At 41.4% G+C, this 14,498-nt stretch overlaps 2 protein-coding genes across 2 annotated transcripts; one reads left to right on the top strand and one right to left on the bottom strand.

The window, feature by feature from the left end:
* Nucleotides 1-5,604: 5,604 nt before the first annotated feature.
* Nucleotides 5,605-8,899, top strand: LOC120470610 (P2X purinoceptor 7). Its single transcript, XM_089125764.1, has 3 exons — nucleotides 5,605-5,794; nucleotides 5,900-6,262; nucleotides 6,820-8,899. The coding sequence occupies exon 3, from the start codon at nucleotides 6,835-6,837 to the stop codon at nucleotides 7,324-7,326; it is 492 nt and encodes a 163-aa protein (XP_088981890.1). The 5' UTR covers nucleotides 5,605-5,794; nucleotides 5,900-6,262; nucleotides 6,820-6,834; the 3' UTR covers nucleotides 7,327-8,899.
* On the bottom strand, nucleotides 7,650-10,282 carry LOC120462361 (uncharacterized). Its single transcript, XM_089125763.1, has 7 exons — nucleotides 9,913-10,282; nucleotides 9,261-9,362; nucleotides 9,003-9,099; nucleotides 8,700-8,899; nucleotides 8,435-8,599; nucleotides 8,045-8,289; nucleotides 7,650-7,936 (listed from the first exon to the last, which is right to left on the bottom strand). The coding sequence occupies exons 1-7, from the start codon at nucleotides 10,122-10,124 to the stop codon at nucleotides 7,893-7,895; spliced, it is 1,065 nt and encodes a 354-aa protein (XP_088981889.1). The 5' UTR covers nucleotides 10,125-10,282; the 3' UTR covers nucleotides 7,650-7,892.
* Nucleotides 10,283-14,498: the final 4,216 nt, after the last annotated feature.

Below are 14,498 nucleotides of genomic sequence, written 5' to 3'. Positions count from 1 at the left end.
TTCTAGGTGGTGCTAGCGAGCCATTTTGCCCCGCCCATCCGCGAAACCCACAAAATATGAAATTTTTCACCAGTCCTGACATGCGTGCCAAATTTGGTGAGTTTTTGAGCATGTTGTGGCCGAGGAAACGCCGCTTACTTTGCAGAAAAAAGAAAAAAAATTAAAGCTGCAAGCAGCGATGGGCGGGCCCTCGCACCTGTAGCGCGTCGGGTTGTGAGGCGGCCGCGTTGCATATTCTGGAGCTCAGCCGGTGCGGCTGTGAATTTGCTACACTTCATTAAAGGTCAATTCCTGTTGCCAGCAGGTGGCGCTATGACTGTTGGTGAATATCGGCATGTAGATTTGTTCAGGGCGGGACTCTTGTCAAAATGTGTAAATTTTCATGCAGATCTGGGCATTTACAGCCAAGTTAATACAACTTCCTTTTTCATGGCGAATCATCGACGCCACGGACACGCCCATCGACGAAAATGCACAGATAGCACAACTTTACATCATCAATGGCTTTAGAAGGCACAGCAGAAATTTGAAGTCGATCCGACTAAATCCCTAGGAGGAGTTCGTTAAAGTAGGTAATGAGTAAATCATCCAAAAATGGCGGTAAAATTAGAAATGGCCGACTTCCTGTTGAATTTAGGGCATCGCTCCAAGAGGCTTTTCTGTGCGTCTGGACATGGTAGATGTACCACAGAAATTTTGTGCATGTCGGTCAAACACGCAGTGGGGGCTGCTTCATTAAAGGTCACTTCCTGTTGCCCGCAGATGGCGCTATGACTGTGGGTGAAAGTCGGCATGTAGATTTGTTCAGGGCGGAACTCCTGTCAAATGTGTAAAATTTTGTGTAGATCTGGGCATTTACAGCCAAGTTACGACAACTTCCTGTTTCATGGCGAATCATCGACCCCACGGACACCCCCATCGACGAAAACACGCAGATAGCACAACTTTACATCGTCAATGCCTTTAGAAGGCACAGCAGAAATTTGAAGTCGATCAGACTAAATCCCTAGGAGGAGTTAGTTAAAGTACGTAATGAGTAAATCATCCAAAACTTGCGGTAAAATTAGCAATGGCAGACTTCCTGTCGAGTTTAGGGTATGGGTTCTTGAGGCTTTTTTGTGCGTCTGGAAATGGTAGATGTACCACAGAAATTTCGTACAGGTCGGTCAAACATGCGTCCGGGGCTGCTTCGTTAAATGTCACTTCCTGTTGCCACTAGGTGGCGCTATGACTGTGGGTGAATGTCAGCATGTAGATTTGTTCAGGGCGGGACTCTTGTCAAATGTGTAAAATTTTGTGTAGATCTGGGCATTTACAGCCAAGTTACTACAACTTCCTGTTTCATGGCGAATCATCGACGCCACGGACACGCCCATCGACGAAAACACGCAGATAGCACAACTTTACATCGTCAATGCCTTTAGAAGGTACAGCAGAAATTTGAAGTTGATCCGACTAAATCCCTAGGAGGAGTTCGTTAAAGTACGGAGTGTGTAAATCGTCCCAAATCGGTTGCCAAATTCAAAATGGCGGACTTCCTGTCGGGTTTAGGGTATGGGTTCTTGAGGCTTTTTTGTGCGTCTGGTCATGGTAGATGTACCACAGAAATTTCGTACATGTCCGTCAAACAAGCGGCGGGGGCTGCTTCGTTAAAGGTCACTTCCTGTTGCCAGCAGGTGGCGCTATGACTGTGGGTGAATGTCGGCATGTAGATTTGTTCAGGGCGGGACTCTTGTCAAATGTGTCAAGTTTCGTGCAGATCTGGGCATTTACAGCCAAATTACTACAACTTCCTGTTTCATGGCGAATCTTCGACGCCATGGACACGCCCATCGACGAAAACGCGCAGATAGCACAACTTTACATCGTCAATGCCTTTAGAAGGTACAGCAGAAATTTGAAGTTGATCCGACTAAATCCCTAGGAGGAGTTCGTTAAAGTACGGAGTGTGTAAATCGTTCAAAAATGACCACCAAATTCAAAATGGCGGACTTCCTGTCGAGTTTATGGTATGGGTTCTTGAGGCTTTTTTGTGCATCTTGATATGATACACGTCCCCAACAAATTTCGTGCATGTAGGTTGAAAGTGGACGAGGGGCTAATTTTTTCAAATTTTCTAGGTGGCGCTAGCGTGCCATTTTTCCACGCCCATCCGCGAAACCCACAAAATATGAAATTTTTCACCAGTCCTGACATGCGTGCCAAATTTGGTGAGTTTTTGAGCATGTTGTGGCTCCGAAAATGGCGCTTACTTTGCAGAAAAAATAAAAAATAAAAAAAATAAAATTAAAGCTGCAAGCAGCGATGGGCGGGCCCTCGCACCTGTAGCACGTCGGGGTCTGAGGCGGCCGCGTTTCATTTTCTGCAGCTCAGCCAGTGCGGCTGTGCATTTGCCACACTGCTTCGTTAAAGGCCACTTCCTGTTGCCAGCAGGTGGCGCTATGACTGTGGGTGAATGTCGGCATGTAGATTTGATCAGGGCGGGACTCTTGTCAAATGTGTTAAATTTCGTGCAGATCTGGGCATTTACAGCCAAGTTACTACAACTTCCTGTTTCATGGCGAATCATCGACGCCACGGACACGCCCATCGACGAAAACGCGCAGATAGCACAACTTTTCATCGTCAATGCCTTTAGAAGGCACAGCAGAAATTTGAAGGCGATCCGACTAAAGCCCTAGGAGGAGTTAGTTAAAGTACGTAATGAGTAAATCATCCAAAAATGGCGGTAAAATTAGAAATGGCTGACTTCCTGTTGAGTTTAGGGCATCGCTCCAAGAGACTTTTCTGTGCGTCTGGACATGGTAGATGTACCACAGAAATTTCGTACATGTCGGTCAAACATGCGACGGGGGCTGCTTCGTTAAATGTCACTTCCTCTTGCCACTAGGTGGCGCTATGAATGTGGGTGAATGTCGGCATGTAGATTTGTTCAGGGCGGGACTCTTGTCAAATGTGTAAAATTTCGTGTAGATCTGGGCATTTACAGCCAAGTTACTACAACTTCCTGTTTCATGGCGAATCATCGACGCCACGGACACGCCCATCGACGAAAACGCGCAGATAGCACAACTTTACATCGTCAATGCCTTTAGAAGGTACAGCAGAAATTTGAAGTTGATCCGACTAAATCCCTAGGAGGAGTTCGTTAAAGTACGGAGAGTGTAAATCGTCCCAAATCGGTCGCCGAATTCAAAATGGCGGACTTCCTGTCGAGTTTAGGGTATGGGTTCTTGAGGCTTTTTTGTGCGTCTGGTCATGGTAGATGTACCACAGAAATTTCGTACATGTCGGTCAAACAAGCGGCGGGGGCTGCTTCGTTAAAGGTCACTTCCTGTTGCCAGCAGGTGGCGCTATGACTGTGGGTGAATGTCGGCATGTAGATTTGTTCAGGGCGTGACTCTTGTCAAATGTTTAAAATTTCGTGCAGATCTGGGCATTTACAGCCAAGTTACTACAACTTCCTGTTTCATGGCGAATCTTCGACGCCACGGACACGCCCATCGACGAAAACGCGCAGATAGCACAACTTTACATCGTCAATGCCTTTAGAAGGCACAGCAGAAATTTTAAGTCGATCCGACTAAATCCCTAGGAGGAGTTTGTTAAAGTACGGAGTCTGTAAATCGTCCAAAAATGGCCGCCAAATTCAAAATGGCGGACCTCCTGTCGAGTTTAGGGTATGGGTTCTTGAGGCTTTTTTGTGCGTCTTGATATGATACACGTCCCCACCAAATTTTGTGCATGTAGGTTGAACGTGGACGAGGGGCTAATTTTTTCCAATTTTCTAGGTGGCGCTAGCGTGCCATTTTGCCCCGCCCATCTGCGAAACCCACAAAATACGAAGTTTTCACCAGTCCTGACATGCGTGCCAAATTTGGTGAGTTTTTGAGCATGTTGCGGCCCCGAAAATTGCACTTACTTTGCAGAAAAAAGAAAAAAAAAAAAAAAATCCTAACAGTTTCAATAGGGTCCTCGCACTGTTAGTGCTCGGGCCCTAAATATAGCTGTGAGCAGCGATGGCGGGCCCAAGCCGGTGGCACCGCAACCCCGGTTCCTTTAGTTACCTAAAGGCACCAGGGTGGTGATGCCGAAGGCTTTGGCCCTTTCATGATTAAATGTTAAAACGGCTTGCCATACTCTGTCTTTATACACACACACACACACACACACACGCACACACACACACACACACACATAAATACATGTAAATAAAAATACAAAAAGAAACATCAAATGTGTTTTAGTCAGAGTATTATTTTATACAAAAAACAAATATTTGTAATTCAGATAAGAATGAAGTTAGTGTTTTAAAATCTTAAGGAAAACAAATATATTGAAATATAGCACATACATTTTAAATGCATTCAGCTTCAATTACAAATACAATCTTACTTTTATTTAAAGCAAACTATACATTTAAAAGATGGGGGTTATATGTCTATTTTGTCATTTAAAAACAAAAACAAAATTGTTATGCAAAAAGACAAGGACTTGTAGGAAAAATCGCAGCTAGCCACACACACACACTCACATAAACACAGACAAACGCCCTCCCCTCCCCACACAGACACACACACCCACAGACACACACAGAGAGAGAGAGAGAGAGAGTGAATCACAGGGGAAATAAATTCATTCAAACTACAATATCTGACTTTCTGTTGCTCAGAGTAAATGACTTTAAATTGGAAAGTTGATCGGCTTGACAAGAACAATATACGTGGCAAGTTTTGTAACTGTAGGTAAAATGAGCAAAGTTATAACACACTTTGTGTCCTTTTTTAGTCATAAAATTCATTTCCTCGCCACGGCCAGACCGTTCTAGATATCAAAAATCCATCCGGAATTGAGCATCCTCAATGTCTTGACTTCATGCACACAGAGTTTGGTTGTGATTGGTAAACACATGCATTGTAATTTGATGTATTTCTCCTAGGACAATTATTCAAACAACCCATAATTCCCAACTTCCTTGTTCCTTGAACTGTCGTAAAACTTAGAGCACGAAAGTTGTTTGGCCTGATGTGATCTATAATTGTACCGAGTTTCATATTAATTCATGCAAGTGTGTTTGATTTATGGACAAATGTTCGAATCCCAGTCCAGGGGGCACTGTCGAGCTGCCCTGCAACGTCCGATTACCAGCTTCAGCCCGGCCCTGATGGCCATGGGTTCTGACCCGTGTGCAAAGTTTCAAGAGTTTTAGAGGATGTTAAGGCCCCCGAAAATGCCAGAGAAGTCGCACACAGCAAATAAAGGGTTAAAATTAACCTGACAGGCGCCCCTCCTCTCACTCACACAGAGAGACACTGAGAGACTGGCAAAATTCTGAGATTTTCTCTACATTCAAACAAAAATATCTGATTTTCTGTGGGTCCTAGCTAATGAGTGTCAATTAGAAAGTTGTCCGGCTCGAGGAGTACAATATACATACCGATTTTTTTAACTATAGATAAAACTAACAACCCCACTTTTGTCAAAAGGTGGCGCTACTGAGCCCTCACCACGCCCGTTTCTGAAACTTTGCACATGTCTACTGGCTAATAAATGTGATGTGTCTGTCGAGTTTCATGCAATTTGAAGCATGCTAAGGGTCTTAAAGGAGCAATGTGTGATTTTTAGCGGCATCTAGTGGTGAGACTTGCGAATTGCAAACGGCAAGTCACTCGCGGCCTCTCCCTCCAATTGCAAACTCTATTTTGAAGCTACGGTGGCCAACGTAGGATAAAGTCAAAGAGAATAAACTATGTCGTCGTCTGAGTCTGCAGAGAGTAGCAAGACAAGCAATGAGGTTAGGGTTATATTTATTAAATTCTATTTTCTTTATTTTACAGTAAATCAACATGTTTTTGCGATTGTTATTTGATCATCATTGTGTTGGTGTTTTAATTCACAGACTTTACCATAGTTTCTATGCTATTTAGTTAGAACAAGGTAAGAGCTAAGGGTAAGAGCATCAAATCAGCTACGTAAGGGGAAATAGTTAACGTTATGATTTCCGAGGCATCACTCGGACAGCATTGTTTATACACGTTTTCAGAGTCAGGAACAACCTGAATACGCACCAGAGGTAACTGGAAGAGGGAGAGGGAGAGGGAGAGGGAGAGGGAGAGGAAGAGGAAGAGGACGGAGAGGCAGAGGTGTTGTAGGTGCAGTCAGGGAAGGGAGAGGCAGAGGAGGACCTACCCGCCGGATCGATGGCTCAGAGGATGAAGAAAGAGTGTTAGCCCTCCAAAGGAACCGGAGAGCTGTTACTGAGGTTTGTATTTATAAAGTTATTGTAACGTTATTATATTCTGACCTGTCTGCACTTTATAAAATCCAAGCACACAATGATAACGTTATTTACATAGTAGCTCTGTGCACATGTACCCCTGTTACTGTAACGTTAGTTAATAGTTTAATGATTTCATAGTTTAACCTGTCATTTACTGAGCAACAATGATTATATGAAGCAATATTACACAAGTTTAGCTAATACTGGCCAGACTTTAAACCCCATATGGTACCATATTCTCAACATATGTAATATTTAAAATATGTACATCATTTATCAGAATCAGAAATTGTGTATTGATAACCTATAGGATATTCTGGGTCAAATTTGCTAAGCTTGCATGTCAAGATACTAAGAAAAAGAAATCACTATATAAAGTAGGTAACCAGAAAATATAATACAATAAACAAATTCTAAAATATAATAGTTAATTTTGAGTGGATACTATATTAAAAACAACATTATTGAGACAGTAACCAGAGTATATAAATTGAGAATATTGCATATTGATTATTTTTCCCTGTGTCCCTTTTCTTCAGAGACTTCTACAGGAGATGACCCTAGAAGAACACCGAGAGCTCTCCACCCTTCTGCTTGAGAGACAGCCAGGCCTGGTCTTTGATGCCTTGATAATGCATCAGCGCAGACACGGTGCTCCACCTTCTGCTGGAGTCCCAGAAGTACCTTGGTGTACTTGTGGTAACTGTCGGGAAATGCCTACGGACCAGGAGAGGAAATGCTGTGGCCAGGATCAAGCTAACTGTGTGAGCCTAATGCCTCACTTCTCCCAGTACTGCCTTGAAGAAGGCTTTATTCGCATTCACAGACAGTACCGGGAGGACATTACGGCATTAGGCAACATCAGGGAGCCTGGGGATGACAACCGAGAGTACCGTTATGGAGCCTATAGACACTTTATCTATTGGCAACATGGAGCTTTAGGCCAGGGAAACCGACTTGTCATTCCCAGCTGTTGTGTACGGAGGATCAGGGACAAGTTCCCTGATCCTCAAGGACACTACACTGGTTTTATTCCTGGACTATGAATTTCCTTCCAGGCCCTCTGGCATGTTCATACAGTTTCCACAAGTACTCCCAAATCTGCCTCAGCATCATCAAGGCATCAAACCAATGTACATATTTACCGTTTGATTTATTATTTTTCTATATATATTTATTACTATTGTTCCCATTTTTATGTCATTTTAATTTATGTTTTACAGTTATATATATTGTTATAGTTGTTCATCTGTAGTTCTATGTTATTGAAAAAATAAAAGTTAAGAAATAGAAAAGCATGGTGTTTTATTTTCCATTATATACATTTGAACATGTTTTTTTTAAAAGTATGACAATTTCAAAATTTGCCTTCAAATTATCAAAATCAATTTTATTTTTACATATTTTCAAAACATTATACATCTGTAGCCTTAATTCTCATTATTGATCAAAATTGAACACTTTAATTTGAGCTACCACTGAGAATAATATGCGCTGTTAACACTGTTTTTAACTCGATAAAATGAAACTAGTTTAAATCAATGATTTTGACGTTGAATTGAAATTATTTCCTTCGTGATCCTGCTGACAAGGACACATGCAAGGTGATCTCCTATGGGGATCCTTCCATATCGGATGCTGGTTGGAGTAATGGTCCTGTTGAATACAGTGCAATCACACAATTACAGACTATATTTTAAACCAAATATCATTCATTGACACGTAATAGGGTACAACATAGTAGTCAAATATTTTATTACTTACCTAGACCTCTTCTGACTTGTCTCTGCAACAATTCAGATGTGGCTGGTGCAGGTACAGGGGGCACCAAACCAAGCTGTCTTGGGTCATCTGGTCGAAGGCTCCTCCTTCTAGGCATCCCCACTCCGCTTGTGATTCTGTTATTTACAATCCTTCCTTGCAGCTCGGAAATGTATCTGTATGTTTTTTCTGTTTTCATGGCATATACACTGTATCTTCTAGCGTTCTTCTTATACAGTTTTTTGAAACTGAAAATACACAAATTATAACCATAAACCATCAAATTGTTAGTAGATCAATAGACAACCAAGAGTGTAAAGACAATCCATTGCTTAAATTATTTTTTCAAATATTGTACTTTCAATATGACTTTAATATTATTGTAAAACATACATTTCTTTCCCATCCAATGTTTTCAGTGTTGGTCGGTTCAGGTGGTAATTGTAGTCCAAAGCAGCAAGCAGAATTCTTGCCTCATAAACTGGAGGGCTGAATGCATAGCGCTTGCTAGCATACATCAGGATGTGGTTATTGAATGACTCTAGGTCTGCAGTCGATCTAATAGAACAAACAAATGTATAGTTCTGTGTAAATGAACAGTAAAACACAAACATTAATAAAATACATTGTTCAAAAAAAAAAAATATAGCCACACTACCTGAATTTCAGATATTTGTGGACATCTTTCTGCCACCTCTTATTTAGGACTATATCCACTAAAGCTTTGTGGGACTGTGAGTCTCTCTGGATCCACGCCTTTTCCCGTATTTGCTCTGATTCAAGGTGACCGTGTTGACAGCTTCCCATAGTCCATGTGTGAATGTTGCAGACATGGTGAAGGATGCCTACCCATAATGCCTTCAAAACATAAAAACGCAATTGTAAGATGTCTTTAATATAGCAATTAATGAGAATACTCAATGATAATTAAAATAAAGTGTGCTTACAAGAAATTTCTCACGTGTGTCGGCAGTCTTGCAACACCACCAAAAATGGTTGACCTTTGTTCAAGGCCCTGAATTTCAGTGGCTTCAACAATGACATCAAGATGCTCATCTCTGTAAAGAATTAACAAAGAAAGTTGTGTATATCCCACATATGCACATTCAACACTAGATATAGACCAAATATAAATTCAAATTACACAATAATCATAATGATCTCTTTTATAATTAAAGATAATAGGAAAAAAATCGATAGGACATAATGCATATTTCACCTGTCTGTTCCACTGGAAGCACCTATACTTGACAATGCTGTAGCTGGGACTTGAAAAGGTTTTGTCTTCAAGGGAGTTGATGTTGTAGGACCTGTCTCATACCTGGAGAAACAACAGCAGCATCAATAAATGAAGTGCTACTTGACACTGTCGTATACGACTGTAATACATTACTGTATTGTAATTCACAATGTGTAGCATCTTTTTATGGTTTGCTCATCGGGCCTTATAAACTGAACATCCCCAAAAATATGACGTCTGGTGCAAGTATGATCACCGACAGACAACATAGCAAACGTAAGCCAATTGTGTGTAACATTATGATTGTTTCTATACAACAGTACATTATAAAAACACATCCTAGATAATGTTTACAAATCCATAATCAGGTAAGGATCAAGGTCCTTAATATGTAGAATAATTATACTGATCAGCTAACTTAATTGTCTCACGAACGTAACCAGCAAATTTCTTCTCACATAGCAAACACATAGCTAATACAGCTAACTTTAGGGAGAAGCACAAAGTTACATGAAACAAACTAACTAACGTTACATATTTTACTATACTGTCTGAAACACGGTGTCAATGACTATGCTCACATTATCAAACAACAGTTTTAATTTTGATCGTTAAAGTTTGAATATCTTACCTGTCTAGCAGAAAACAGGCAACCTCGGCGTCGCTATGAAAGCCATTTTCCCTCATAAGATCCTTCCATCTAGGAAAGGCCACACCGATGTTGACCCGCGATTTTTGTCTACGATTCTGCCTTATTTTTCTAGCTTCATCATGCTTTCTCTTCTTTGAAGTAGATTTACCCGGCGATATCGGATCTTTACCTGAACAGTAAGTGTGGTCCATCGTTATTCCGGAAATTCTGCAGCGTCTTTTTCTGCTGCTTCTGATTCCGGTTATATACGAAACGCGCTCTGTAACGATGTTTGTCCGCTGTCGGCTACAGTAGAAATATGACGTCACAACATGGCTGCCTTCATAGAAGGGGATTCCCACCCCTATGTAGATTTAAAAGACTCATTCTAAGGTAATACAAACTTTACGGTTCATTAAGTAAGGTCTTTATACACTACTAAACACATAGTTATGGATTTTATATTGCATTTCTGTCAATAGATCCACAGAATTCTTACACATTGCACCTTTAAAAGCATCCTAAAAGAATGGTAAAGTTTGATGCGTTGCCACGGCAACAGTTTCAAAGATATCAAGAATCCATTCACAGGTCTTCATCTGCTATGTATTTACATTATACAGATGAAGTTTGAGGCAAATTGGGTCAAAATAAATGGGTGAGTTCAAAGCATTTTGAAAGTGACACACTTCCTGCTACCAGTTGGTGGCGCTATAACTTTGACTCACAATAGTCACATCCATGTGATCGTCCTCTTACAGCGAACACACTGCTGAAGTTTCATCAAGATCAGTTAATGTATGCTGAAGTTATGACACACTTCCTGTTTCACGTTTCTCGCCATAATTTCATTTCCTCGCCACAGCCAAACCATTCGAGATATCAAAAATCCCCTCGCAAACTTTCATCCTCAATGCCTTGACTTCATGCTGACCGAGTTTCGTGCCGTGTGTTTGAATTCTCTAGGAGGAGTACTTCAAATTCCATTGCGAGTGTTTAATGAACAACCCTAAATAACCGACTTCCTGTTGGGCTGGGGTAAAAAGTAATAGTATGAGGTATATATGAACGATGAGATCAACATGTGTACCGAGTTTCATATTATTAAATACAAGCGTGTTTGAGTTATGGACCAAGTTTTCGGACCCCGTTCCAGGGGGCGCTGTCTAGCCCCCCTGCCATGCCCGGGTACCATCTTCAGCCCGGCCCTGATGGCCGCAGGTTCTGACCCGTGTGCAAAGTTTCAAGAGTTTTCGAGCATGTTAAGGGCCCCAAAAAAGCCCGAATAGTTGTATAAATAATAATAATAAATATAGCTGCGAGCAGCGATGGCGGGCCCAAGCCGGTGGCACCGCAACCCCGGCTCCTTTAGTTACCTAAAGGCACCGGGGTGGCGGTGCCGAAGGCTTTGGCCCTTTCATGATTAAATATTAAAACGGCTTGCCATAGTCTGTCATTTTGACTAGTCACAATTATGTTACAGATATCTTAAATGATAATACAAACTATCCAAAATGTAATTACGACTAGACAGAAAGACATTGTTGATATCTACAATGTTAATTTCCGGATAGGCAAACTTAGCTTTTAAATGTTAAAAGGGCCTGCCATACACGGACGTAGGCTCAGAGAGAGTCTCACCATATTCAAACCAAAATATCTGACTTCTTCTTGGTCTGAGCTAATGACTATGAATTAGAAAGTTGTCTGGCTTGAGGAGTACAATGTATATAATGATTTTTGTAACTGTAGATAAAAATAACAACCCCACTTTTGTCAAAAGGTGGCGCTATTTAGTCCCTGCACCATGCCCGTTTCTGAAACTTTGCACATGTCTACTGGCTAATAAATGTGATGTGTCTGTTGAGTTTCATGCAATTTCAAGCATGCTAAGAGTCTCAAAAGCATCCTAAAATAATTTCAAAGTTTGAAGCTTTGCCACGGCAACAGTTTAAAAGATATCAAGAATCCATTCACAGGTCTACATCTACCATATGTTTACATTATACAGATGAAGTTTTTCATCTGTTTTTCATCATTATACAGATGAAGTTTTTCATCTGTTTACATTATACAGATGAAGTTTTTCATTCATATTATTACATGCAAGCATGTTTGATTTATGGACCAAGTTTTCGGACCCCGTTCCAGGGGGCGCTGTCTAGCCCCCCTGCCACGCCTAGGTACCATCTTCAGCCCGGGCCTGATGGCTGTAGGATATGACCTGTGTGCAAAGTTTCAAGAGTTTTCAAACCCGTTAAGGGCCTCAAAAGCCATTAAGAGTCTCAAAATCATCAAAAAAAAGAATTTTAAAGTTTGATGCGTTGCCACGGCAACAGTATCAAAGATATCAAGAATCCATTCACAGGTCTTCATCTGCCATGTATTTACATTATACAGATGAAGTTTGAAGCAAATCGGGTAAAAATAAGAGGTTGATTTCAAAGCATTTTGAAAGTGACACACTTCCTGCTGCCAGTTGGTGGCGCTATAACTTTGACTCGAAATAGTCACATCCATGTGATCGTCCTCTTACAGCGAACACACTGATGAAGTTTCATCAAGATATGTTAATGTATGCTGAAGTTATAACACACTTCCTGTTTCACGTTTCTCGCCATAATTTCGTTTCCTCGCCACGGCCAAACCGTTTGAGATATCAAAAATCCCCTCACAAACTTTTATCCTCAATGTCTTGACTTCTTGCACACCGAGTTTGGTTGTGATTGGTAAACACATGCGTTGTAATTTGATGTATTTCTCCTAGGACAACTATTCAAACAACCCATAATTCTCAACTTCCATTTTAATTGTCGTAAAACTTAGAGCACGAAAGTTGTTTGGCCTGATGTGATCTATAATTGTACGGAGTTTCATATTAATTCACGCAAGTGTGTTTGATTTTTGGACAAATGTTCGAATCCCATTCCAGGGGGCGCTGTCGAGCCGCCCTGCCACGCCCGATGACCAGCTTCAGCCCGGCCCTGATGGCCATGGGTTCTGACCCGTGTGCAAAGTTTCAAGAGTTTTAGAGGATGTTAAGGCCCCCGAAAATGCCAGAGAAGTCGCACACAGCAAATAAAGGGTTAAAATTAACCTGACAGGCGCCCCTCCTCTCACTCACACAGAGAGACACTGAGAGACTGGCAAAATTCTAAGATTTTCTCTACATTCAAACAAAAATATCTGACTTTCTGTGGGTCCTAGCTAATGAGTGTCAATTAGAAAGTTGTCCGGCTAGAGGAGTACAATATACATACCGATTTTTGTAACTCTAGTTGAAATTAACAACCCCACTTTTGTCAAAAGGTGGTGCTACTGAGCCCTCACCACGCCCGTTTCTGAAACTTTGCACATGTCTACTGGCTAATAAATGTGATGTGTCTGTCGAGTTTCATGCGATTTGAAGCATGCTAAGGGTCTCAAAAGCATCCTAAAAGAATGGTAAAGTTTGATGCGTTGCCACGGCAACAGTTTAAAAGATATCAAGAATCCATTCACAGGTCTACATCTGCCGTATATTTACATTATACAGATTAAGTTTGAAGCAAATCGGGTAAAAATAAAAGGGTGATTTCAAAGCATTTTGAAAGTGACACACTTCCTGCTGCCAGTTGGTGGCGCTATAACTTTGACTCACAATAGTCACATCCATGTGATCGTCCTCTTACAGCGAACACACTGCTGAAGTTGCATCAAGATCAGTTAATGTATGCTGAAGTTATAACACACTTCCTGTTTCACGTTTCTCGCCATAATTTCGTTTCCTCGCCACGGCCAAACCGTTCGAGATATCAAAAATCCCCTCGCAAACTTTCATCCTCAATGCCTTGACTTCATGCTGACCGAGTTTCCTGCCGTGTGTTTGAATTCTCTAGGAGGAGTATTGCACATTCCATTGCGAGCGTTTTACAAACAAACCTCAATAGCCGACTTCCTGTTGGGCTGGGGTAAAAAGTAAGAGTGTGAGGTATAGATGAAACGATGAGATCAACATGTGTACCGAGTTTCATATTATTACATTCAAGCGTGTTTGATTTATGGACCAAGTGTTCGGACCCCGTTCCAGGGGGCGCTGTCTAGCCCCCCTGCCACACCCAGGTACCATCTTCAGCCCGGCTCTGATGGCTGTGGGATCTGACCTGTGTGCAAAGTTTCAAGAGTTTTCAAACCCGTTAAGGGCCCCAAAAGCCGCTAAGAGTCTCAAAATCATCAAAAAAAGAATTTTAAAGTTTGATGCGTTGCCACGGCAACAGTATCAAAGATATCAAGAATCCATTCACAGGTCTTCATCTGCTATGTATTTACATTATACAGATTAAGTTTGAAGCAAATCGGGTAAAAATAAGAGGGTGATTTCAAAGCATTTTGAAAGTGACACACTTCCTGCTGCCAGTTGGTGGCGCTATAACTTTGACTCACAATATTCACATCCATGTGATCGTCCTCTTACAGCAAACAAACTGCTGAAGTTTCATTAAGATCAGTTAATGTATGCTGAAGTTCTGACACACTTCCTGTTTCACGATTCTCGCCATAATTTCGTTTCCTCGCCACGGCCAAACCGTTCGAGATATCAAAAATCC

This window comes from Pimephales promelas, chromosome 22 (assembly GCF_988280905.1).
Source record: "Pimephales promelas chromosome 22, fPimPro1.hap1.1, whole genome shotgun sequence".
NCBI lineage: Eukaryota > Metazoa > Chordata > Actinopteri > Cypriniformes > Leuciscidae > Pimephales > Pimephales promelas.
This window is presented reverse-complemented; position numbering and strand designations above follow the sequence as displayed.

Excerpts from the sequence above, each read along its gene's own strand:
- LOC120470610 (XM_089125764.1), top strand. The coding sequence starts at position 6,835 with ATGACCCTAGAAGAACACCGAGAGCTCTCCACCCTTCTGCTTGAGAGA.
- LOC120462361 (XM_089125763.1), bottom strand. The coding sequence starts at position 10,124 with ATGGACCACACTTACTGTTCAGGTAAAGATCCGATATCGCCGGGTAAA. Across the intron at positions 9,100-9,260 it reads GCTTCCAGTGGAACAGACAG|AGATGAGCATCTTGATGTCA; the intron begins GTGAAATATGCA and ends AATTCTTTACAG. Across the intron at positions 8,290-8,434 it reads ACATTGGATGGGAAAGAAAT|TTTCAAAAAACTGTATAAGA; the intron begins GTATGTTTTACA and ends GTGTATTTTCAG.